General features: G+C 40.9%; 1 protein-coding gene across 1 annotated transcript in view; it reads right to left on the reverse strand.

Annotated features, from left to right (window-relative positions):
- Positions 1–4,227: 4,227 nt before the first annotated feature.
- Positions 4,228–26,974, reverse strand: part of ZNRF2 (zinc and ring finger 2) — an 86,665-nt gene continuing 63,918 nt past the window's right edge. Inside the window, 3 exon segments of the mRNA XM_032784102.2 lie at positions 4,228–10,094; positions 11,271–11,348; positions 11,799–11,904. Coding sequence (XP_032639993.1) covers positions 11,291–11,348; positions 11,799–11,904 — 164 coding nt within the window. The 3' untranslated portion in view covers positions 4,228–10,094; positions 11,271–11,290.

Here is a 26,974-nt window from a genome sequence, read left to right on the forward strand (position 1 = left end):
GTTTCTCAAACATCAGTGATGCCATGGAACAAGTAATTTGTAACAGAATCCTTTATCATCGCTCCACTTCCCTAACACAAACACTCTCTCTCCTCAAGCAAGGTTCTAGCAGTACTCTGGGCTTGTGAGGACACTTTTTGGCACCAGTAGGTGCCTGTAACACATGCAGCTGAGTTCAGGTTAGTCAATGGCTGTCCCTGCCCTGGTTACTGCCTAGGATACCAATTACAGGGATTTTCCTTCACATCTCTCTCCATTTCTAAGCCTCTCCTTAGACAAGTTCATTTCCAGTGAATCTGCAAGGACAGAATGGAGAGATATGCCCCCGCCCCTCATCTGCTGTTTGGGGACCAGTCCTGCTTTCTCTTCACTCCCAACAGAAATGCCTACAGTACATTTTAAGTACAAAAACTAGCTGGCATTCAGAAATCTGGATGTTTACTACAGAAAATGTCACAAGGGATAGGAAGATGTTAGCCATCTCTGAAAAATCTCACAGAGCTCTCTCTACAGATCCTTGACCATCAGAGTTGGGAATTCAGCTCTATCAACTATTTTCTCCATCTTAACTATTTATATGGCTCCCATAACCATACTGCCTGAGCACCTCACAATCTCATCTGTTTATTTTCACAATAATCTGGGAGCAAGGGGAGTGCTATGATCACCATTTTACAGATGGAAAACAGAGACCAGAATGGCTCAGCGATTTGCCCAACGTCGCAGAGGAAGGGAACCGAGATACAGATACACAGAACAGGGTCTCCAGAATGAGAGCCTCATGTCCTAACCATTAGATTATTCTTCCTCTGCCTTCTCTGGAGCTGCCTGGTCTCCTTTAAAGAGACTTTTCCAGCTCTCGTCTGATCCTTTAAATCTAGGAGAGGAATACAGTTGCCTCCCAAAGGTGGCCATTTGACACGGACTGCTGCAGGCTACTCCTTCCCTTCCAGCTGATAAGTAATTTTATCTCCTATTAGGGGCTCCCTCTCTCATCCATAACACACATAGGCCAAACATAGCTCAATCCTCACACGCAAGGCAGACAAGTTTTACCGCACCTGAACTTTGGGCCCAGCTGTACACCATGCAGCACTAACATTTCATGCCAATAGCCCCACACAAAAAAGGTCCACCTTTCTGCAGTATAATCCCTAGAGCACCTGATTAACATTCTGGTACAGGCATCTACAGTAGATTAACTGCCAAGCCCAATGAAGCACAACTCTGCTAATTGGAGGCAGAGCTGATGTGTTCTAGTGATACGTAGTCAGGCATAGTATGAAACCAACAGATGCCACCAATTTAAATTCAACACATGAACTTCTGTACCTGCTGGATTGGAATAATTTCCAGCAGAATTCCTGTTGCTAAGCCAGACATGGTTATCCTAATTATCAACTGCTTCCACAATAAAGCTCTCTTTTCATGTGTCCAAAGTGGCGGGGGTGGGGGGGTGGCAGGAGAGAAGAGCACATGCATTAATGACAACGAAGAAACTAAGGCTTAGCAAAACCCGATGGGGGGGGGGGGGAGAATCACAGTAGCAAAAAATGTGGGCACATTTCATCGGCATTATAGCCAACTCCCTGTTGGTGAAGACATGAGTGTGAATAATTCATGTATTAAACTCTATGGACTCCCCCAGAAAGAATCTTAGCAGTGATAAACGGCCATATTTCCCTGATTGGCTTTGCTGCTATTGCTTTACATTGGTTGCCCCAGCTCTCTATGGAGGGGGGAGTGGGGGCAGACACCCATCACAGTGTGGTGATGGATGGCCTATGGAGGAAATGGGCTAAGCCCAGAAAGAACCGGAGAGTTTTATAGTCAGTTTTTCTTAATAGCAAAGAGCTTTATATTCCCCCATACTGCCATTTTAAACCACTTTCCAGTTACAGTGAACTTGTTTGTAAGTAGCTGGCAAATTAACTCTGACATCAGTATATAACAGGAGGAGAAACCTGGCCACTGTATATTGTGCAAACCTCAGCCTGGGGTTATTAGTAGCAGTAGCGCCTAGAGGCCCACATGGAATTGAAGGCTTGTGCATCAAGGCAAAGGCACAAACACAGCGAGGGACAGTCCCTGCCTTGAAGAACTTACAGGTTAAATAGGAAAGATGGGAACAGGGAGCAAAGGGAAAACTGAGGCACAGAGCAGTGAAGTGACTTGCCCAAGGTCATGCAAGAGGTCAGTGGCAGAACCAGGAATATAACCCAGGTCCCTGGGCTTCCAGTCCAGTACCCCACACACCAGACCACACTGTTTCCCTGGTTAGGAGGCAACATAGGCCAGGAGTGGGAGGAGGGAAGGACCAAATTCTGCTCTCAATCAAACTGGTCTAAGTTTGGAATAACTATTGGCTCCTGTGGAGCTACTCCAGATTCCCACCTATATCACAACAAAGCACCACCTGGAACATAGCCAAAAACTGAACACAACTGGCATTTGCCAGAAAGTGTTACTCCCAGGACAGATCGGTTTCCTGCCTCAAACCTCTTAGAACCTCTCTTGGCCACACTGAAGGGAATTAAACAACAAGGCAACAGAGGGCTTGAGAAACTCTTTCCAGAAAGGGGCTTTTAACTGCAGCTGTCCACTCTCTAGGCTCACTTTTCTCCAGTTTGGGAAACTGTATGCTGCTGTCACTGTTGATGTTTTGTTCCAAGTTTCGTCCATACACTGCAATGAGTTGACAGATTCAAAGAGAAATCTTTCCAGCACCAGTGTCATCATGCAGTAGAGCCTGCGTTGTTTCACTGCATGAATGGCCGCAATCAATTTTGTATCCTTGTGTACTTGCAGAGCACCACAATGGCTGTTTGCAACAGCCTGGGTGCTGGTTTGGGAGTGGATCAGGATGTAGGCAGTAGAGAAATGTCTACACAGAAATGGCCAAAACTGATCACAGGGAGAACAGTGTGGGAGTCTCATGTCCTGCTGACAGTTTGGGAGTGAATGGAGGTAAAAAGGATTTTATTCCCTCCTCAAACTAGCTATAGTTCCCCTGCAACAGGCCCCTTTATTCTGATTTTGCACCAAGTATGATGAGCTGGCCATAAGCCACTGTCTATGCTAGTGAAATTTGGTATGCCAATCGCTTTTTGATCTACCTGACAAGCTCATACCACACCACATGACCGTGCACCTAAATGTTTCCAATGGGGCACATGCAACAGCGCCACCATCTGTATAGTCAGCATGTGGTCAATGTCAGTGCAGACAGGAAGTGCTGGTGTAATAGTCCTAATGGCATCGTTAGGCATTCCACCACTACCTCACAGTGGACAGCCCAGATAAGCCATCGGCTCTTTTATCTGCCCTCTTCTAACAAGGGATTATGTCTGCAGAAACCACTTACCTGTACAAATTGCTCTACCCTCACCAGAGAACTTATTTGTATGCTGGTTTGCCAGCACCTGCTTCTTCTGCAGCACTGTCTGGTGATCAGCTCCTTTAGCAGCAAAGGTGTTTCTAGGGAAGCTCTCTCATTCGCATTCTGCCTGCTGGTCAGAAGCAGATGTGGGGCACTGACGATCATCTGACGCAATAAGGAAATCCACTCACAACTGAACTGTTGACATAATCAATGAAGCATTACATTTTAAGAGAAACAGATGAGTTGTAGCACAAGAGTTTAAATTAAAGGAACAAATGTACTAACATATGATGCTTCACCCTCTGATCTAGCTGAGACAAGAGATATACCAAGGAGGTTGTCTGACACTTTTACCACCCCCATCCTCCTCTCACCTCTATTATTCTGAGCCTGGATAGTGGGTCTCAAGGCTGCTCCAATTTGTACTGATCCCCAAAAGACAGTTATGCCATCCAGAGATTACCAGAAGGTACAACACTCCAGTCATGTCCTTTCTCCAGCTCCGCACACACACACACACACACACACACACACACACACGACACTGGAAGCAGCATAGTGTCAGCAACCTCAGCTCTAAGCTGCTAGAGGAACCTTCAGCTGGCAAGTTAAGCCGGCTTTACATCCTCTTTTAGTGCAGGATCCAAACGGGCCATATCGGGAACCAGAAGCTTGCAGGATACGTCTGAATTCCTACGTCTAGGGCTATAGCCGCCTCGAGGACGACTGTTTCTCCTCTATTTACGGGGGTTCCATAGTATTTAATAGAACATGGAGACAACAACTCTGTCCAATCTACAGCATTATTCTTTCTATCAATACTAAAGTTACCTGGAATCGTGACAGAAACTGTGCTTCAAAAGATTTATTACATATATTTGTACATATTTTACACGAATGGAATGTTAAACATAACCTAAATCAATAAAAAAATATTTAATTCATGATTACGTACTGACAGACCATCAAAAAATGTACCTTAACACAAGTCATCTTCCAATCATACTGCTCAATTACAAAATTTACAAACATGTTTTACATTGCAAATTATATTCTTACTTATGCTCAGGGTAATGAAGGAAGACTTCTTGTCCATTACCATTACAAATAATTGTAGCATTCATAAACTATGACAGAGTTCCATCTAGCACTTTGTGAACACTTAATTTTGTGGAAACAGGTGCATGAACCGGTGGCTACACTTCACCTTCTACCATGAGATTGCTGCTTAATGGTAAGAAGAGAGTAGGTGAGTTTCTCAGGCAAGTGGAAAGGTTCCAGGCTGAATCACCACTTGTTAAAATAGGTTGAATTTTTTCAATTGACAGTCATTAAAACATCCCATCAATAACTGATGCACTCCTCAAGTGCAGCAGTTTTGCAAAGTCAGTTAGAAGAGTTATCCGCCATACAATGATCAGCTTTATTTTGACATGTATTTTAACAGAATCCCCTATACACAAGGCCATACCCGGATGTTCCCATTAATTATCATAACCCCTGGGAGCTTGTGACCACCTATATTTACCATTCAAGTACTTTCCAATATAACAAAGTAGGGGTTTAAAAAAAGTAAAATAAAAGGAGAGCTTCTGAGGAAAAACAAGAACAGGATTCAGCAACAGCCTATTTACTGGTGGGCGGGCAGATTTACTTGCATTTGAAATTCTGCCAGAGTCAACTCAATCTCATCATTGAAAAACTTTGTCAAAGCAGACCCCAGGGCAAAAGTGTCATACAAACATGTTAATTAGAAGCTGACACAAGGAGATGAGCAAGTAGCAAACGGGTAGGCAGCAGGCACACTAGTTACTGTACACTGACAACTCGTTAGGGAAAGAATCATCGATGCCAGAGCCAGAAAAGGCATACTAGTCAATCAAGTCCAACCTCCTGAAAACACAAATATGCTATAGTTATTTATCGGAACCAATCTCATTAAGTTAGTTTACAATTTATCCAGTCGGTGACTCTGACATACCCATTAGGAAGGTAAGATAGCCTGTAGTCTATAGAACACTGTACAGTGGCATGAGAAATTTCTGGAACAAGGATTTCAAAACCTCAGTTTCAATTTTAGAAGCACAACCACAAAACAGAAAAATGCACAACTGAAGCACAGTCAGGCTCCTCCATTCCAACAGGGAAAACATCTTGAAGGTGTCGTGACAAAGCTGATTTTAGAAGTGTGCAATGCACTTCTCTGTTCAACACGTGCAATAGGGCACAGTGCAAACTATATTTCATAAAGAAAACATGGCCACTGTTTTGTTCAGAATCTCCTGCTCAAGACCATTTCAGATGGTAAGAACTTAACTGGTACAAGCTGCACCTGCTGACAAAAGCACTTCAGAAGTGGTTGACACTAGAGTTCTGACAAATGTTCCTCTTCCAATGAGATAGTGTAATGTATTTCTAATCAACATCAATGGGAGCTTTGTCCAAAGAAGGAGGGTAGAATAAATTCCTAAAAATCATATAGCATGTTGGGGTAGGAGGAGGAAGAAAAAGCTTTGAAGCTTATATATAAAGTTTGAGGGAGAGAAGTATGAACAGCAAAATTTTGCACTGGTCAAACCAGAGCTGAGATAACCGATTGGCACAGATAAATTGAGAATCTTCATGTTAGCACTTCAGTATTCTGTCAGGAAACTCCCTCTCTACCACAGAATTACCAAATACAAACAGCTATACTGAATCTCAGTGGAATCATTCTATTCCATGTGACAAAGCAGCTCAGATTTCACAGAAACTTGGAAAGGAACTGAAAGCAACTGCATTTTAAAAAATATTGTTTGTCCCTGTTTCCTTAGCGATATCAAGATTATTAAGTTTTAACTTCCTTTTTTTCCCTGGAAGATTGAAGAGGGAACATCTTAAGCCCTTAAATAAAGATCAAGAGTGCTCAATCTTCCAACAAGAAAGCTTTTCTCCCAAGTTTTTGTCAGGAGAAGTTGGTTGATATAACCAAAACAAAGTTGCAAAAGTTCTGACTCAAAATTCCTTTTCCCACAATTGCTCAGGTTTTAGTCTTTTCTGAGGTCATAATCTTACTAGCTCTCCAGTCCTTCAGCAAAAATGGAACTCAAAATGAGATACTTGTAACCTTTCAGGGGAGTTTGTTTTGGTTGTTTTTTTTTTAAATCATAAAACACCCTTTACATCATAAAAAAAGCAAAAAAGATCACAAAATTCACTCCCACCATTGTGGGTTACCTTCAAATGCCCCATTTAGAAATCCTGCAGTACACTTCCCCTTGCACACTAGAATTGGGAGATGCTCTAGTTTAATCTATTTAACTCATTTTCCCCCAAAATAAAATAGCCTACTTCAAATTTGCAGTGGGCTTCACCATCTTTCCTTTTACATTCCACTCAAATCAATGTCTAGAGTACATGCACATGGAAAACTAGCTCACTATTTAAAACAGAAGTGATAACCGATGCATTAAAGATACAAAAGACAGGATAATCACAGCACTGTAACTATTGGCAGCATGGCTCTCTTGATACCATATAGGATGATCATATAAAACCCAAATCATAACCACTCCCGATCACCTTTAAACAAAAAACTTTTACTGGAGACGTTTGCTATATGAGGTTTTGAAAAACCTGACATAACTTATATATGTCTACTCTTTTCGGTAAGCAGCATGTATATGGCAAACCTGAGTATGGGAATTAGTTCACTCTTACATACTTGGGCAAGATATAGGTCAGAAGAAAGAAAAACTGAAGCAATATAAATTGGCAATCTATATATTTACAGGCAGAAAATGTGGCACATCTAAATTTTATCATAACCCATTGGCTTCTAATGTGTGGTCTTCCTCTACTCAAGGAGGGAACACATTTCCCCCTATTGAAGCACAGTGGTCCAAGATCTTGGTGAGGGGATATTTTTAAAATGAGGGTAGGCTTAATTATGTAGTTTTGTGTACACAATTTTTTTTCATAATAGTCTGAGATGAAAGTTTACATACATGAACTTCCACAAGGAGTTCTGAACATAAGCTTTTGTTTAATCTTTCCATATCGTTCCAAGCTTTGTCCACATTAAGGATCTAACCCTTCTTTCTTTGGCTCAGTCAAAACTTCCATTGACCTCAGAAGGAGTTTTGGATGAACCAAGAATCTAGGATTAGGGCCCAGGACTGAAGTCATCCTAACAATCCCAAACAGTCCAAAAAAATCCACTCTCCCCAATGGCCAGGGGGGCAAACCTACAAGCAACCACCATATATAAAAGTATCAGCTGCTGGCATGTTTAAACTACAGCATGGACACTGGCCTTGAACTTCTGACAGTGATGATAAATGCTGGGGAGTTTATTCTTTCAACTATTTACTTAGGCATTTAAATCTAGAAGATTCAGGTTTTGGAAAATCAGCAAATGAACTCAAAAAGTGAACTACTGAAATCACACAAATTGTAAACAGATTCATGTTTAAATACTGATCTACTTAATCCCTAAGCCAAAGACTACCTACGACCTTGCAGCACAGGACACCAAAACACCCCAAACTTTCCTTGTAAATTACAGAGGAATTTCTGCTCCAGCAGTTGAGCCCACAGTTTGTTATGGATGGAGGATGACGAGCACTAAAGTGTATTGTGCATTGACACTGTATGGCATGAAGTCAATATAAATGCAAAAAAATTACTTTCAGAAGGTAAGTGATTCAAAATACCAGGAAAGTACGTTTCTAGGCAACAACATCCCTAGTAAAAATATTACAGCTTCTGCAATTTCTTCTTCTTAATACAAGGCAGCAAAACAATTCCTTGCAACAAAACCTATACTGGAAACTACTATCAACCATTGGTCAGGAGAGCTTGTTTGATGTAACTACACAGTTTAAAACACGCCAGAGTCTGATCTTGCTCCCACTGAAATCAAAGAGTATGACTGGGACCTATAACAACAGATTCAATTGAGAGTGATTATGCAAGGAAAAAAAGCCCCATGGAAACTATATGTCAGTTGTCAGCATTAACCAGTTTTGATCGTGTCAGATTTGCAGCACAACAAAAGGCATTTCACAGCATAAAGTTCAAGGAAAAAGGTTCTCTAGACTAAAGTCATTTGACAAGCAAAATGGAGGATTCTTATAGCAACAGGGCTTTGGAGCGGAGCCCAGAGCTGCAGGTTTTTTTGCCTGGAGCTGGAGTGGAGCCAGAGCACAGCTCCAAGGCCCTGTATAGCAATGCACTAATTCTTCTGGGTGGCAGCAGGTGCTCCCGTACTTGCCCTTTTTAATATGAAAGAGCAGCAACAGAGGAGAAAAATATAGACTTAAGGATACAATGCCAGCCAAATTAAGCACACAAGACAACACTTAGACACTTCAGAAAAAGGTGTTGTGCAATTTATTTTTGCTATTGAAACTTAACTAAAAATTGCAGTCACTAATAGTCATAATCTATCCCTGTAATGTGAAAATTCAGAAGCTGCTACATATCCGTTCCTGAAATAAAATAATGTTTTCCTTCTAAGCTGTGATATCCATTCCAGTTTTTTTTTGTAAATTGTGATGTTTTATGGGAACTAATATTTATCCACAGTTTGTATGTTGTTTCCCCCTATGGATAAATGCAGGTGCATGTTAAAAATACTGATGTCCACATAAACAGATAAGTGATGTTAGGTGCAAATTACTATGGCTCTGCTATAAAAAAAATTTCAATTAAAAAAATTTACGTATAGAAGTGTTTCAAAAGTTAATGTAAATCCACCCCCGTGTAATATCATTACTCTAATACCTAGGAAACTTCGCTGTGACCATTTTCGCAGTTATTCCCCTAAACCTAAATAGGCAGCCTGGAGATGAAAGTAGTACAATAAAATAATTACCTGAAACATTTAAAAAAAATACCCGTTAAACAAATTACCATAACTGGCAGCACTTAAAATTGGTAAATTCTCCCATTAAAAAAAATTGCATAGCTGCAAGATTATGCTTTGCTGCATTTTTTAACAAGCTGTAAAACAGAAATTTTAGTACACTTAAATAGCAATACAGCATCCAGATTTCAACAATTGTATAGCTTGATCAATATAAATTAGTCAGCTGCCTTGGTTTTATTCTTTGGACAGCATTCTGATAAAGGTTTAGTTAAAAAAAAACTTTGAAATACAGTTTTCCTATGCAGAAGGAGTTTTCATTTCCTGTTCTTGAAGAAGGTGAAGAATGTACTGAGGACAGGGTGTAAATTCAGTGAATAAGGTCACACTGCTAGACTGCTTGCCATTTACTCTTCTTCAGCCCAAGAGAAGATTAAGATGTTTCCGCTCAAAAATATGGTGATCCTCATGAAAATGTTTCTGATAGTGTTGATTGAGAACGCATCAATTTCCATTTGGGGTAAGAAGAGAGACAACCATAACCTGTTTCTGCAGAGAACTTAAAAGTTAGACTGAAATTAGTAACTTTGGCCTTTCAAATAGAAATCATCAATAACATCTGTGGCGAGAAGATTGTTACAGGATGTGCAGCGTTTTCAAAATCCCTGCGTGTCCTTTATATGCATGTTTGGTATGCTGACTCTACTGGCAAGCAATTGGACTCGGCAGTTTTGTTCCACACGTTTGTCTATCTTTGCCTTTTCCAGACACACGGGAACACAAGTCTGAAGCCAAGTATGTTCTCAAATGTGTGTTCAAAGACAGAATCTCAAATCCCCTGCATTTTCTGATCCACGTAAGAAACTGTGAGAAAACCAAAGATGACAAATATTACTTTCCCAGCTAGTTCAGTAAATTATACACAGTAAGGCATTACTTGCTCAAACAAAAAAAATCCAAGGAAAATCTACTTTTCCCTACTTCATATTTCCTAGTGTATCACTCCTATCTTCTACAATTTAAACACATTTGATTGAAAATCCTGAGTGAAACATCCTTAAGTATTTTCAAAGATAAACCTCATCGCAAACAGCATCTTGTGCTTCTCCTGTGGGTCAATACACCAGGGATAACGTGATGCTCTACGTACATGTCCAAGTGAAAAATTAGTCCTAGTCTTGTGCTATGGGAAAAAAAGTTGTCCCTGCAGTAATGTGTTCTCTGGTAAGTGTGACAGTGCATAACCCTCGCTAATAGGACTGCAGTGTGAGCTACAATACATACTTGTGAAATAAAACAAAAAAAGCAGAACACTGAAACAGTGCTTCAAAAAACCACTACAGTGTTTGAGGCAAAGAGTTCATACTCCCTGATTGCCATAGTGTTTAATATAAACCTAACGTGTTTTGTAATGATTGGAGCTGGTAGTTTAGTGTAAGCGAGTTACCTGAAAGAATAAAAATGCCCCTTTAGTCCTTTGACTAACTGGTTTCCAATCTAAACCATAATGCACAATACTAAACCAGGAAAGCTTTGTATCTGTGTGAATGGGGGTGGGGCGGGCTGGGTTGTAACATTTGATATGCATTGCAGAAAAACAATGAATGATCAAATCTGTGTAAAAAGCAGGATCTCACTGAAAACTATGTAACATCCCAAATGAAAAAGTAGATTTCAGTCCAGAAAGAAATGGTCATTCACTTAAACTACCAAAAATTCTGGGGATTTGGTATATTAAGTAGGCTTAGGTTACACAACAAAATAATCTTAAAAGGCTAATTAAAATTTCAATGGCACTGCTGCTTGTCACTTTGCAGTAATTAAACTGCAATTTATCATTCCAGACTACCGGATGTGAGGGTGTAGAAACCATTTGTGAAGTTTAATAATTTAAAACAGATAGTAAATATACTGGAACTACAATGAATTTACCGATTATTTTAGGTCAAATTTAGATCTGAGTGAATATTTATGTACTTATTTATATAAAAGTCTTATTACTGACAAGATCAATTAAATATGTAAAAAGAAGTTACATACAAAAGAGGAATCTTGTCATCTCAATCTGAAGGGTGTTCAGGACAAGATCTATTTACTTCAAACCACTCATCTATGCAGCTGTTGAAACATAAAAGAATAAATGGAATATAAGTATATTGATTACAATTACTAACAATTGTGTGTACTAAATAATTTTATCGTAGTTAAAATAAAATGACTAGAAACATTTGAGAGTGGCGGAGAGAAAGAGAGAATGTGTTTTAAAACCTAAGATACTTCAACTAGAATGCATGGCACAGTATTTTTTGACATTCACTAATCATTTTTAACATCTCAAAATTCCAATAAAATAAAGCATACCATGCATTAAACATTAGAGAACACAATGTGTACGTTGTTGTAACTGTTTATTTCAGAAGTTTTAACAAATGTACGAATTACTTTTTGTACTTTTCGTTTCTTAAAATGTTAATTGTTCCTTTAAAAATCCCTTATAAAAATTACCCAACCAATGTTGGCATACGGCATTTTTTTATCTGGGAATAATACAGCATGAAGAATACTTGCCCTTTATGATAGATGCATAGACAAGGCAGTCGTGCTATAGTATCCCCTTGCTGCAGCTCTTCCAGGCATATTGCACACTCCCCAGCATCTTTACTCAGCACATCCTCTGTAGAAACAGGGCAGTTTTAAATGGTTAAAAAAAATCAACACTTAAGGCAAAACTTTCATAGCATTAACACAATTATACAACAAAAAATTTTAAAGGTTCCCTTTCAGTACAAGACGTGAAATTAAGCATGTTTATAATGTCTGAGGATGTAAGAGGTCTGTTATCAGGAGTCTTAAGAGATAAAAGGGAACTACAGCTGTGATCTAGTCTCTGACTAAACACAGCTGTACAACAAAGGGAACTACTGTAGGACTAAATAACAAACACACCACCGTACTGAAATTTGCAAATAACATTGGTTTTATGGCAGTGCTGCTATAGTTAAGGGTCAGTTACTCTTAAAATTGACAAGAGACAAAGAACCCACCACCACCATCACCCTAGTTCTGAGTTCAGAGCATCTGCACGCTACACTGCATAGAAGCTGTAACTCAGTACCAGTAACAAACATTGAAGTTGGATTCTCAGGACCTTAATGGCTCCAGTTCATTTCATGGGGAAAGGGTTTTTTCCTCATTGCCGCCGCCTCCTCCTCCTCCCCAAGTGCACGTGTTCTGCTTTAAATACACACTTGAGCTAGAGGCTAAGGCTGAGCCTGGACAAGTGACTTCTCTGAAAAGAAAGTTGCAGACTGACACCTTCTATATCCTCCACCCCCAGAGTAATTAACTAGGTAGAGACCCCATTGGCACCCTCCCTCTAAGTATCCAGTCCGTCCTCTTGCTTCCTTCCATTCATTCCTTTACTGTATGCCTGACCCCTTCCCCACCAGCTCTCCTGTAAGCACCTGGTTCTGCTGTTGCCTCCCACCTATCAGCCTGTTTCCTCTCCCCACTTCCTTCCGTCCCATTCCTATCATCCAGCCCTTCAAGAGGAACCAGAGCTCTCCATCACTGCAAACTGGTGTATGGTATGGCTCACAGACCCTAAATTCTGCAAGGTCCCCTGATTTTGTAGAATCAATACTATATCCTGCAGTTAATGGGAAGATGAGGCAGCTGCCAGAAATGCACAGAAGCCATTTTTAAAATGGAAGTTTCTATGAAAAATATTAGAGTGATATAGTAAAAAGCTGTATTTTCTGGATACTTTTCTTAGCAGCAGTGCATGATGCAGAAGTCAGCATTGGTACAACACAAATCAAGAAGCCTGACTACCCAAATTTAGGTCCACTGTACTGTAGACATAGCCTAATGTGGATTTACACAGTGCAAGGACCATAACCAAAAGGCACATTCAGGGTGCCACAGCAAAAGAGCTGGCAATCCATGGCAGAGCTGAATGATGCACTCCTAAACAGAATAATGTGTGTGCTGAATGCCCCTTTTGACTAACTCTTTAGGGTACTGGTTTTCAAAGTGCAGGGCACAAGGATATCACTGAGCACGAAGGACCAGGCAACAGCAGCGAGAGGGTACGGGGGAAGCCCTTCCCCAGCAGTAGCCTGCTACTCTCCCTACTCCTCTCCAACTGCTGGGGACTCAGACTCTGCATGCTTGCCCCAGCCCAAACTTCGTTCAGCCAGAGCAATGTGTATTTTAAACCCTTCAGAGCCTGCAGAAACAAGATACTCTGTGGTGGGGGAGGGGGGGAAAGAGAGGGGAAGGGGAGGAGGAAGAGATGAGGAGTTGCAGTCTGCACTATGCTGCCACGAACTCCTCCAGGGATGGAGCCAGCTAGGTACCGCTGCACCCCTGGCATAAGCCACCTGCTTCTCTTAGTAAGTCACTTTCTACCCTGGTCCCTGGATGGGTGGGGAAGGGCCTGTTAAGTGACTCCCATGGAGAAGGAGGACTTCGCAAAAATGTTTGGGAACCTCTGATTTATGGTATTCTGCACATCACTCCAAAATCAGTAGATTTTAAAAAAAATGTGCATGTTTCCTTTAAAATTGTGAACAAAGCTTTCAGAGTTTCTATGGCACCTGAGGGAAGGTTCTCCCGCCCCCCTACCCCAGAACCAGAGGGAATCCGAGATGGCTGAGGAGCATGAGTAGACCAACTAATTCTTAAGAAACAACATACTCTAGTAATGAAGAAAAGGAAAAATGCAGCATATATTTGCACTGTTTGTAGGCAGTCTACAAAAAAAAGGGGGGGAGGGCATTCCGAGATGGTTTCTGTTGCTCTTTAACAGAGAAGTGGAACTATACATGAACATTAGGGGCATTTACTATTCTCAAGTGATAAAAAGATGGAAACAGTGCCATATTATCTTGCAGAATCTCACATTTACCGCTGAAACTTCCATCAAAGATACTGAGAATTTGCCCAGAAGAGGGTGCTAAGGGTACACATTTTTCACTTGACCTCTTGAATTAACAGATGTTTCAATATCTGGAAGAAGGCAACAAAAAAAACAAAAACAAAAAAAAAAAAGGACAAAGACAATTACATTTGTCTGTTTCACAGGGAGATTGGAAGCTTTCTCCAAGGCTTTACTCATCTCACTGCTTCCCTCCCCCTTCAATTCCTCTCTTTACGGATACTGCCGCAACATGGTTCTCTTGCTCCTCTGAACATATCTATTTTCTACTTCCTCATTATGGCCACAAACAAATGCTGTTAAAAATAATGCACATGCATATATACCACACACACAATGAGAAAATTTGTCACAGAATAACTTCACTCTAATCAGAGGTTTCACTATATTCAGAGCTGAAACTGGCACATAAACTATGCACTGGGTTCTTCTCCCTGGTACATTCAAGCATAGTGTCACTTTAGTCAGTTACAAAACTGACTAAAGGAGTCCTTCAGGCTTTTTGTATAAAGCACTTTAAAAACAAACATTTACATAACTGAAGACATTCTTACAAGAGACAAAGCCAAACCCCTGTCTATTTTTAAAAAAATCATTTAATATGGTTAAAAAGCTCATAAGACATAAAACAGTTATATGAATTGCTGTACGCACTATTCTTTACATTATACGCCAGGGTTATTGTATATTGCAGAAACATGTATTCCATAGTCCTGACACTTGTTTTCTGTATCTTTGCAATACTCTAGGGTACTACAAAGGCAGACACATCTATTTCTACAAAATGTTCTTTTTCTACCTGGTACCAAAAGATACTATTAGACTTTGTAACAGGTTATGAAGTTTCCAGCGTCTGTATGCTCACTCTTCCAAACATATTGTGAGCAAGTCAAGCTTCTTGCATTCCCTCCCACCCACTCATGTGCACAAGGAAAAACACTCACCTGCCTAAATCTTTAAGATGTCTAACTGAAAATATCCAATTATAAATCTACAACTTGGCACAACACATTAATAGATTCCAATCCAACATAAATTGCTCTCATATTTGATAACATCTACAGAATGGCGACAGTGAAACTGACTGTAGTCAGGGGACCCAAGAGACTTCATATTTAAAAGAGATGAAATGTAGTCAAATTAGCAGAACTGGGTAAACCATAAAGAATGGAAAAAAAACCTCATGCCTTGATCTAGTCAGAATTCCCAACTGTCCCCATTATAGACAACCACCCAGGGTACCAGCCCTAGATCACTCCAGATGGAAGTCAATTTAAGGTCTATTTAACACTGATTTTTAAATGCATTTGTCATGGAAACGTGGCTAAATAAGATTTTGCTAATCCACTGTAGTGTGCAGCAGCTAGTTACATTTCTCATGTTTCCCTGGCAGTGAAATGATCAAATGATTTCTGCTGTCCCCCCTCCACTGCAGCCTCAGCTCACTGTGCCGGCAGGGTGGCTGGCTCAGGGGACTTACACATGTGAACACAGGGTGCCCTGACACGGGGCCCCCAGGGCCAAGCACTCTGTCAGCTCAGCACCAGTGCAACCCCCGCGGGGGGGGAGGGGCTGCACTGTGGGGGCAGGAGAGCAGGCAGGTGGTACGGATGGCAGGAGCGCAGCCAGAGGACTGAGGGAGAGCACCAGGCAGCCGCGCAGCCGGCCAGAGAGAAGCGGCGCTTTAAAGGGGAAACCGCCACTTCTCTCTGGCTTCGCAGCTGCCCCTGCTCCTCCTGAGTCTTCCGCCCATGTTCGCAGGGCCGCATTCCAAAAGAAGTGAGTGGGGGGGGGGCAGAGGGGGACAGGAGGGTGCTTAGCGGAAGACCATCCCAGGAGGAGGCAGTCAGGGCACAGGGATGGAGGGGTGGGGTGGAAAGGTGGTGGGGTCCCGGGGGCGGTGGTCAGGGGACAAGGAGCAGGGGGGGATTGGATGGGTTGGAGATCCTGAAGGGTGCAGTCAAGGGGCAGGAAATGGGAGAGGGCCGATAGGGTGCAGTGACTAGGCTCTTTGGGGTGGCACAACCTTTCTACCCGGCCCTCCATACTGTTTCACAACCTCCAATGTGGCCCTTGGGCCAAAAAGTTTCTTACCCCTGTGTTAAAGACTCCTACTAGCAGGAGAGTCTGATATAAAAGATGGAGCACTCAAGCAGGGTTTGGTGTTTCTTACCATGATTTGCCCAAGTCTCCATCCTTATATTTATCTACCTCTGGCTAACAGGATTAGTATTTCAGCTAGTAGGTACATGGTAGATTTTTCTAAAATCTTATCTTGGGATTCATGGAGTACAGTTTACACACCATACCCGTACTTAGACTAAAATATATAGTACTGGATGAAGGTACAACCATCACAGCAAGTTTTCACATACTTTATCAATTTAAAAAAACAACCACAGATTTTTTGAAAGTCTTTAAAAACTCCCCAGATACAATTATATTAATTATATGTACACAATTATATATACTAAATTAAAATATTTACAAGCAGAGATTGAAATATTTAAATACCACCAACTAGCCCAAGGACTAACGCTTACTCACAAGGGTGAAAAAAATACCTGATGACTGCCCCTCCGAAGGCCACGCCTCCCCAAATTCAAACAAACAAATGAGCTGTGTATTGTGCTTTTAATTAGAACATTGACACTCAAGTTATTTAATCAAATCAAGTAATTTGCTACCAAGGCTAACCAAATTGTACAGAAGAACATTATTCTACTGTTCTAGAAATACAATTGAAATTTTTCAAAATAATCTATTTATTCACTGAATAGTATTTGACCAACTCTCAAATTGGTTGACCACCACAAATAAGTATTGCCAAAGCAACATACTGGTAAAAATTCTTTAAACTAGTATTTAATAAATACATTCATCAGTCTATGTTATTACATTTTCTGGCTTGTTATTTTCCCCCATTCCCAGCTTCACTATTTTCTCCTCTCCCTTTCCGACAGAAGATCATGATGTATCTTTACTGAATCTTGCCCATACAGCAACAAAACAAAGATCTGATTATTTGCTGTTCATAGGATTCTCTAAGTATCAGTAGCAAAAAAATGAGACCAGTCAGTTGTCACTCCAAGGGCAGACTGCTTCTACTCTTAGCTTGCCAACAATGTTGCCTGTCTGCAGTCTTAGGAAGGCAGGGCTAAAACAGTTACACTTAGTTCACATTTGTAACTTTTTCTTCAAAACTAGGAGACTGGGAAGCATTTTTTTTTTTTTAAATGAAAACTTACATTCTGCAACAGGTACTGGCTCTTATTCAGGACGCTGATCACAGGCAAGTGGAATTTTCAAACCTGGATATCAATTCCTTCTGCTAAAATCCCCTATAAACTATTGCATGTACTGAAACCACAAGGAATTCTATATTAATGCTACATTAGTAAATCTAGAAATTCAGAGTTAAGGTTGCTTGCAAAACCTTAACTTTCCCCCCTTCCTGCATCCTTTAACAGCCTACCACTAACATCCCAGTGGTACCAAAACATATTCACAGTATGCCTTTTCAGACATTTCCATAATGCACCACATAACATACATCACCTGTCCTTGCTATTTCATCCCATACTCTAACGAACAAGCTGCACTTGGAGCCACCTACCAAGATACAAAATTCATCATTTGGTAATGAACCTGCTACAGCAGTTTGACATTTACCAAATGCCTATCCTTCCCTCTCCTCTATCTATTCCCATTACAGTAGAGATATTTTTATATCCCACCATCTAAGTATTGTCCCCCAAAACCATCACAAACACATCCCAATTTTCTACGTGGAGTACAAACACTATACCTATTTTCCCTTTCAATGCTGTTCTGATACCAACATATAAGCAGATATCCACCATAACTAATGTATACTACACAAACACTGGTTACCATAATCAGTCCTGCAACCTCATTCTCACAAACATATAACTTTACCAATACTACATATAGAACAAAGGTGGAAAAATTTGAAAAAGTATTTGAAACAACAGAGAAGCTAATTTACATGCATACTGAGAGGAAAAGGTAGAGAAGGTTGTCCCTGCCAGCAGGTATATGGGATGTTGAGGAGCAATTACCACACAGGCGGGGTGCCAGTTAATTTCTTTATTAAAGGAAAAAGGAAGTGGTGGGAATTTAACAATAAAATACGATGGGATGGGGTGTATAGGGCGTTTACAATAGACAATGATGGGGGGGGGTTCTTCTTATTGAACAGTGTAGGGAGTTCGAACAGTGGGGTTCAGCACAATGGGATACAGTACAGTTAATAAGCAACTCAACTTTATATAGGAACAACTCTAGATACAGTGTGGAATGCAAAATGTACCAAAAAGAAATGCAAAATAAAATGCTTTAGCTTCCTATATAAAAATGTTAAAACCCAATCTTAGATAGAATGTATTAGGTGGTTAGAGGCCTTATACACAATGTAACACACAATGGTATTAATGTAAATACAAAGTGTATCAGCAATATGGGTGATAAGTGAAATTATGCAATGTGAGAAATTACTGACTTAATTTGCGAGGCTGTGGATAGCAAAGAGTGTACCTACTGGCTGGGTCAAGGAACAGGAGGGGGAGGGAGTGAATGATTAGATGAATGATTAGTGCGCAACTGATGAGAGGAGAGTGTGGCTGCAAGCAGCGAGAGACTTTTGAAGCCCTGCAGGGTAGGACAACGGACTAGAGAGAGGTTTTTAAGCAACAAGCGGACACCAAAACAAAGGAAAAAAGCAGCAAAGGGTTTTGGAATTTTTCACAGGGGGAGAAGCAGCAAGGGGTTTGGGAAGTTCGGAGGGTGAGGCAGCAAGGAGTTGTATCAGGGCGACACGGAGAAGCACGCAGAGGGGGAGACTGGAGCGGGGGAAAAGGAAGTTCGGAGGTGATGCGACGCAGGGGAGGCAGCAGGAGTTGTAACAAGGGAGACACGGAGAAGCACCAGAGGGGGAGAACGGAGCGGGGGAAAAGGAAGTTCGGAGGGTGATGCAGACGCAGGGGGAGGCAGCAAGGAGTTGTAACAGGGGGAGACACGGAGAGCACACAGGGGGAGACTGGAGCGGGGGAAAAACAGACAAAGTTATACAGAGGGAGAAGCAGCAAAACCTTATCTATTAACCAACAACTAGGGAAAACAACAATATGACATTCTAAGCAAAACTATAACAAGCAACTATACGGAGCAACAAAACAGCAAACTATAACACAGGTAGGTGAAACTTACAAGCTCTCTATAATCTTAACAAACTATAACTTATTAAACTTAAAAACAAAACCTATGGTGCATCCTTATGCTTGGGGAAGTTACAGAGGGCAGAGTGTATGTACGCACCCAGGATCCAGCTTCCAAGGAAGCCAAGGGATGGTGGCTGCAGCATGTGATACAGCTGAAAGCAGAGAGCCCACAGAAAAGCCCACAGGAGCAGAGCTAGCCGGCACAAACTTATTTTAGCAGCAAAGTGCCGCGGAGTTTAGGAGACATTTTAAAGACACAGACCAAGGTACGTTGAGTCTGTGTGCTGGGGAGACAGAGCCAGCAGCTAAAATAATAAAATAAAAGTATAAGAGAGTTTTTCAACAGAGAAGATTCTTACCAGCTCCCAAGGAAGCAGCAGAGGCAAAAGCAGCAAAACATCAGAAGGCTAGGTACGGTCTCAATAATAACAGGAGATCTCTCAGGCAGCAATTCGGTTCTTTGTGGGGGGTCAAAAAACGGGTTACGCTCAAAATAAAACGAGAGCAGAGAAAGGACCCCCCAGAACCCCTGGCTGATCAGACCAGGCAGCAATGCAGGAACCTTTCTGATGTTAGTTTCAAAATGTCTGTTTTTAAAGCAAACTCAGGCAGTTTCACCCGCCAGTACTTTTGATTGGCTCCTCTTGATACCAGGGGAGGAGAGGAGGCAGGGAAAAACTGTAGGGGAGCACAGAGACATGTCTGGGCGCAGGATCCTGTGCAATAGGTGACTCAAAGCACATGAGGCCTATGACTTATGCCCAGGATCTTAAAAACACAATAGGTCTTGCAGCTCTGACATTGCCTACCCTACACTCAGGCCCAGGTTTAACAAGGTGATAACAGGACTAACCCTTTGACAGGGCAGTGGTCCACTTAGCACACAGTGGGGCATCCCTTTGAGAAGGGCAATGGCTCTTCTCGGTAACAAACTTTACAAGACAACAGCCGTTATGCCCAGGCCGACGCATTGCGGCGATGGGCCCGGGGTGTGGCTTCGTCGAGGGCCGGCCTCTGGCCGCCCATCTAGATTCTGAACTCGCCCTTAAGGAGGAGGAACACCAGAACAATAAATCGACCTGAGCCTGCAGCAGGTCGTGGCTCACCCCAGTTAAACATTTTGAGGGTCCTGCACCCTTGAAGAAGGCTTGCATGAATGAAGATGACTGTGGTCGCCTCAGAGGGCGAAGTGTACATCCCTGTGGAGCAACGTCGTCATGAGCTGGGCGAGCCGTCAACGCGCGCATGAGAGCAGGGTGCTATGCTATGCACCCTCCGAACTTCCTTTCCCCCGCTCCAGTCCCCCTGTGTGCTTATCCGTTCTCCTGTTACAAACTCCTTGCTGCCCATCCCCCTCGTCTGCATCACCGCTCCGAACTTTCCTTTCCCCCCTCCAGTCTCCCCCTCTTGCCGTGCTTCTCCGTGTCGCCCCTGTTACAACTCCTTGCTGCCTCACCCTCCGAACTTCCCAAACCCCTTGCTGCTTCTCCCCCGGTGTGAAAAATTCAAAACCCCTTGCTGCTTTTTTCCTTTGTTCTGGTGTCCGCTTGGTGGCTTAAAAACCTTCTCTAGTCCGTTGTCCTTACCCTGCAGGGCTTCAAAAAAGTCTCTCGCTGCTTGCAGCCACGACTCTCCCTCATCAGTTGCCCACTAATCATTCATTCTAATCATTCACTCCCCTCCCCCGCTGTTCCTTGACCCAGCCATTAGGTACACTATTGCTATGCAACAGCCCTTTTCGCCAAATTTAAAGTCAGTAATTTCCTACATTGCATAATTTCCACTTATCACCCATATTGCTGATAAACACTTTGTATTTACATTAATACCATTGTGTTACATTGTGTATAAGGCTTCTAACCACCTAATACATTCTAATCTAAGATTGTTTTAACCATTTAGCCCAGGTTTAACAAGGTGATAACAGGACTAACCCTTTGAACAGGGCAGTGGTCCCACTTAGCACAAGTGGTCATCCCTTTGAGAAGGGCAATGGCTCTTGGTAAACAACTTAACAGCCAGGGAGGGGCGGCCACAGGAGGAGAACAAGAACAAAATGGACTATAGGGACAGCTGTAAGAAACAAAATGTAATAGGGGGATAGCTGTAACAGACAAAGGTTATTTGTGAACACTTAATTCTGCATTTGCAGACTGTCAAAATTTTACTTAAAAGTTGTTTTGGAGAATGCAAACTTCACACATGAAAAATGTACCCAGAAATCAATCCTGAGAAATAAGCAAGTTCCTCTCTTGGACACACACAGACAATTTTCAGTAAAAATATCAGCAGTATGAATAAAGCAAAAAAAGCACAAATAAGTTAAATATTTTATAATTAATTATTCAGAGTGGGATCAACTAAAGGCTGATAGCTCTAGACATCTTGATCTAATTCTAAATTGGATTAGCCCTGTTGAATAATTTGGAACAGCAGAGATTTTGTATACCATTGGTACTGTTCTGTGGTAATTATATAAGTCACATTAGCAGAGACCAGGATTCAAAAAAATCTACTTATAAATTGTGTCCACTACTTTGAATAAGATTTCAACAAAGTGCAATTCTGTAAAGATCATTTAAGTCAAAGTCTTATACTTAACTTTCATGCAGCCAAAGATGCAAAATTAAATATGAATTACCATCTCTAAATAAATACCTCTACTGTAAATGTAGGTCAACACAATATGGTTAACGCAAACAGCAAAAAATAATAATCTATATTTTCAAGAGAAAATATATTGGTTGTATAAAAGACATCCAAGTAAATTCCATGCTTTCTTCATAATGGGAACAGTCACCATTCAAACCAAGCATCCAAAACAAACTCTTACAGCTGTGTAAAAGACAGGCACTATAACTTGATAGAGAAATATCAAGCATTTTACCTGAAAAAAATTTGGGGTTTCTTTGTTCTTAAACCCTCAATGATAGCAGTAAAAAACAAAGGCAGCTCAAATGTGCACTTTCCTGGAAAATCAAGAGTGACAATGTGTTTTCCTCATTAACAGTTCAGTGGCAATTATGTATGGAATACAGTTTTAGGCCAACGGTAGTTGTCTTTCAATACTTAAAGAGACTGCAATTTCCATCTTTATCCTCTATCCTAATAGTTGAAATACTGACTTATTTAAACTAAACTTCATCTTCTGTGCTCTTAACAGGACAAGAGTAGACAAAAATGGCTCATGAATCAACATGTTAAGGAGTTCACTGTAGTAAAATATAACTAGTTATCTACCTACAAAAGACAATCCAAAAGGTTGAAGACAAAGTTTGTGCAGGAGATCCATTGTTCATTAAATGATATAGTTGCTAATCTATAGAAATGGTGTGATCCAACAGTAGTCAGCAATGAGAGCTTGCTTACCTACATATATACACAGGGTAAACTACACCCAAAAATTACAAATGAAAAAATTAAGGAAAACCTGAGAACATTTAAGTTATTGACTTTATTCTATGTAACCATCATGACTAGAAATCCACGGTGGTGGTATGAAGAAGCGGAGAAAACAGCTACCACCTCTTCTCAATTCACTTTTTACCTTGGGATGGACCTGAATTTATATTTTTAGTTTTGTTAAACTAAAATTTAAGATTGAGGAACAACCAGAAGAACGGCGTATTGGATACAAGGGAATAAAACAGAACTCCTCTGCTAAAGAAAAACAGCAGTACAGCCCCAAAGAAAATCAGTTTGAGAGAACTGCTCTATAGGGAACACATGGCCCAAAACTCAAATTAAGCCAGGCTTCATCTCTTGTGAGGAATGATCCAGGTTGTTCTACAAAAGTGGAAATTTGTGAACATCTGCTCAAGCTATTGTCCTGTTTCCAACTTCTGTTGAGCTGATCTGCCTGCAAGTTTAGGTACCCTGGGATGTTCAGTCCTCTCAGGGTAGCCAATGGTCTATTTTTAGGTAAGTGGAACAGAAAAAATTGTGAGAGAGAGAGAGACGCCTATCAGCTCTCATACCATCACCACCACCACACTGTTGGTCCCGATGAAGACATGGTGACACAAGCTGGATTTCTTCCTGGTAGCACTGCCAGTGGATGGACTTGGCCTCCAGCTCATGATTTCGAGGATTCTGTTCCTTGCCTGCCTATAATCCCTGGTCAAGTTCTTCCATTGAGCAGGCCCCATCCTAGCTGAACTGGTTCATATCTATGGTTAGGCTGATTGCAAGGGTAGCATGGTTCCTGAAGGGGTATCCCTTGGGGTACTGTAACTATTCATCCCTCAGACTGAGTTCCTTACTATTCCTGGAAGATGGACTCTGAAGTCTTAAGTTCTATCCTACCAATGAGAGAATCTGGATAAGAAACCAATGCAGAGTCCTTGAGTGGGACTGGGCACATTGTATTAAGCCCTAGCATGACACTGGTGTACCTATGATGGACGTGCATGTCAGGAATAAAAGTCTGTTATGGGGGAAAAAGAAGTCATTAGAGCCTTTATCCTTAGAAGCTTCTCCTGGAATCTTAAATACTTTGACAGTATGGAGGGAAGAGGGGGCAAACTGTAGGGATGAAAAATATCTAATCTGGAGGTGTGCCTTAGTTCCATGTCTTCTGCTCTACCAAGTCCTGTTGCTAGTCTCAGAACTGAAGGACAGCAAGCTTGCCTAGTTCTTTTCCACTTTCAGAAATTTACCAGATGACTGAGGCATCTCTGCATAAGCCTGGAATGGGATTGGATTTCATATAGTGTCAGTACACTCAGGCTACACTATATGAGGTGCAAGTACAGGTTGCAGTCTGGGGATTACTTCAGTTTTCTAATCTAATTCATGGTTATCAACAGAAAGCTAAGATCAAAAGGCACAAAGTCTCCCCCTGAAAAACTTTTTCCTGGCATCAGTGATTAGGCAAATAGCATAATGGAGGAAACTGAGGTGGAGATGCTTGTGCCAGAAATCTGTGTGTATGGATTCCATACCTTTTGCAAGATTGCCAGGAGACAAGTAGTAGACTGAGAATGTGCAGTAGTGGCAGTCATGGTGCTAGAATTAGGTTTTGCAAGGACAGTCTGGATTGAAGCAAGAATCAGAAAAATTAGGGCAGTGAAGCAAAGTCACTACAAAATATTTCCTCAAAATTATTTCTCCTGTTCAAGGCAAACGACTATGCAAACTACTCCTATTCCAAACACAATCACCTTGGATATATAAACTTAATTCAAAGTACACACTTCAAATAAAGGCGAAACCCCCCTCCAACCTCAAATTATGAGCAAGTGTAAAAATGCTGATTTATACTGGCCTGCTTTACATTAACTCAACCTACTGTAGTCCTCTACACTAATGGTGAATAGCTCAAGCAATTCTAGCAGTGGCAATGACCCAGTGATTTCCCCTACACCATAAAGCCACAAACACAAAACATATTCTAGTTCTTTGATTTCAAAAGTAATTTTCAAAGTTTCTATTACCAATCTAGGAGAAATAACAGCAATGACCTACATAACCAGGACCACCAACAAACAGATGTGAAGCAAGCACTGTACATCAACCAATAGACTTAAAATATGTTCAAAGTATTTGAACAATTTTGAGCAAAATTCATAATTCACATACTGTGAATAGCTAAATAAATAATTTGCTATGGATAGTTCACTCAACTATTCAAAACTCAGAAGGGCTTATATGATTCAATGAGATATTTTGAAGAAAGCAATCTCCTCTAATACAAGACTAGGATATGAAATTTCAGGCCAATTTTTGTTAAATTAATAAAGGTATCAGAGGAATGCAGGGTTAAAATGAGTCTTTGAATGGAAACTGTCCCACAGCCTTAACTATGAAATTAATGAGTTTCCATAATGTTAATATCATTCAATTGTAACATTTCCCATTACTATGAATGTAGCAGGGCAGTACTTCATATTTCAGTTTTGAACTAGTACTGTAGGTTCACTTCCTTAGCAGAAAAAAAATATAGCCAAGACAGACTGACAATTATGCAAACCTTAAAAGAAGAAATAATTCCATTATTGGAAATACATTAACCTAACACTATCACCATGTCACTATATAATCACCAAGTAGACAATTTTAAAACTATTGCAGGATCATTGGATCCAATTGCAAATAATACATAAAGCTGGTAAATATCTCCTATGTAAAGACCGAGGATAATCTCTGATTTATATATGAAAGGACTTTGCTCTCACTACAACATGTTCTTAATTTATTTTGGGACAGTGGCTAAAAAAATTACTATCAAAATCCCCTTTAAAAAAAAGTATGGACTTCTGCATTGAAGATTTGGTAGTAAAAGAACATCAAGATATTCAAATAATTGAAAGTTCAACAGATTTTGAAGAGATGCTTTCATCTGAGGAGAAAAAAATATCTAACTCTAGTTTAGACAAAGCCCTTAAATATCCTACACATGAAGGAAATTCTCTGACAGGAGAAAACTCTAAATATGAGCAAAAACTCTTCTAGTGAGGATACTGCAGTTCCAGTATAACGGTTTGTGGTATTATATGAAAGGAAGACCACTAACTTAGATGTATTGTTCAATTTAAATAAAACTAAATGCCTAGAATTTACTTTTTAAATCTATCGTTTTAAAATACTGCTGCCTCAAAATCCAGACCCATGGACAGTGTTTCTAGAACTGAGAGACTGAGTGAAAGGAAAGATATTTTGATGGATATAGTCTCCACAGACTGACTCCACAAAATAAGTCACTTCCCTTCTGACAAAATGCTAAAATCTCCAGTGTTTTAGGAATATCAAATTTAAATGCTGCAGAAATGACCTGAAAGACAAGGAACAATGTCTGCCCTGTAGCAAAAGTCCCAGCAGTCTCAAGACTGCAGCAGTTGCAGACACGATTTATGACATCCTCCGAATGACCTCTCAAACTAAAGACTGATTAAGTGTAGGACATGGTAGGTAGTTCCTATCCAGGTGGATCACATGACGCAGTGTGTAATGAGTTTGCATTTGCTACTGGGCACGTATACAGCATTTCAAGTTTCTGCAGCTCACTACCAAGCACTTTCATCATATAAAAGCAGTGCAATGGATGCACACATATAAAAAGGAATGCAGCAGAATATAAATATGTTCTCTAACCTGCTTTTAATGACTTTTTTCTGAAACAAAAAAAAAATTCTGGACTACCTCACAGGTATATCCTTAGTTTTGAAGGGTCAAGAATAAGACATTTTTACGTAGATTTTTTTTAGACAAGTTCTTCTGTGCCTGTATGGAAACTACAAGGCCTTCCTTTCCAACAGGTAGACAAAATACCAGTTCTAAAGACTTAGAACCTAAGAACAGACATACTGGGTCAGCCCAATGATTCATCTAGCCCAGTATCTAGTCTTCTGACAACAGTCAGCACCAGATGCTTCAGAGGGAATGAACAGAACAGGGCAATTTTGAGTGATCCACCCTGTCATCCAGTCCCAGGTTCTGGCAGTTGGCGGTTTAGGGATATGCAGAGCATGGGGTTGCACCCCGACCATCTTGGCTGATGGAATAAGCCTTTCGTTAACCTAGCTACCATTGCTTGGGAAGGTTGAGTTCCTACCAAAACAGAA

Source organism: Chelonoidis abingdonii, chromosome 2, assembly GCF_003597395.2.
Source record: "Chelonoidis abingdonii isolate Lonesome George chromosome 2, CheloAbing_2.0, whole genome shotgun sequence".
NCBI classification, from domain to species: domain Eukaryota; kingdom Metazoa; phylum Chordata; order Testudines; family Testudinidae; genus Chelonoidis; species Chelonoidis abingdonii.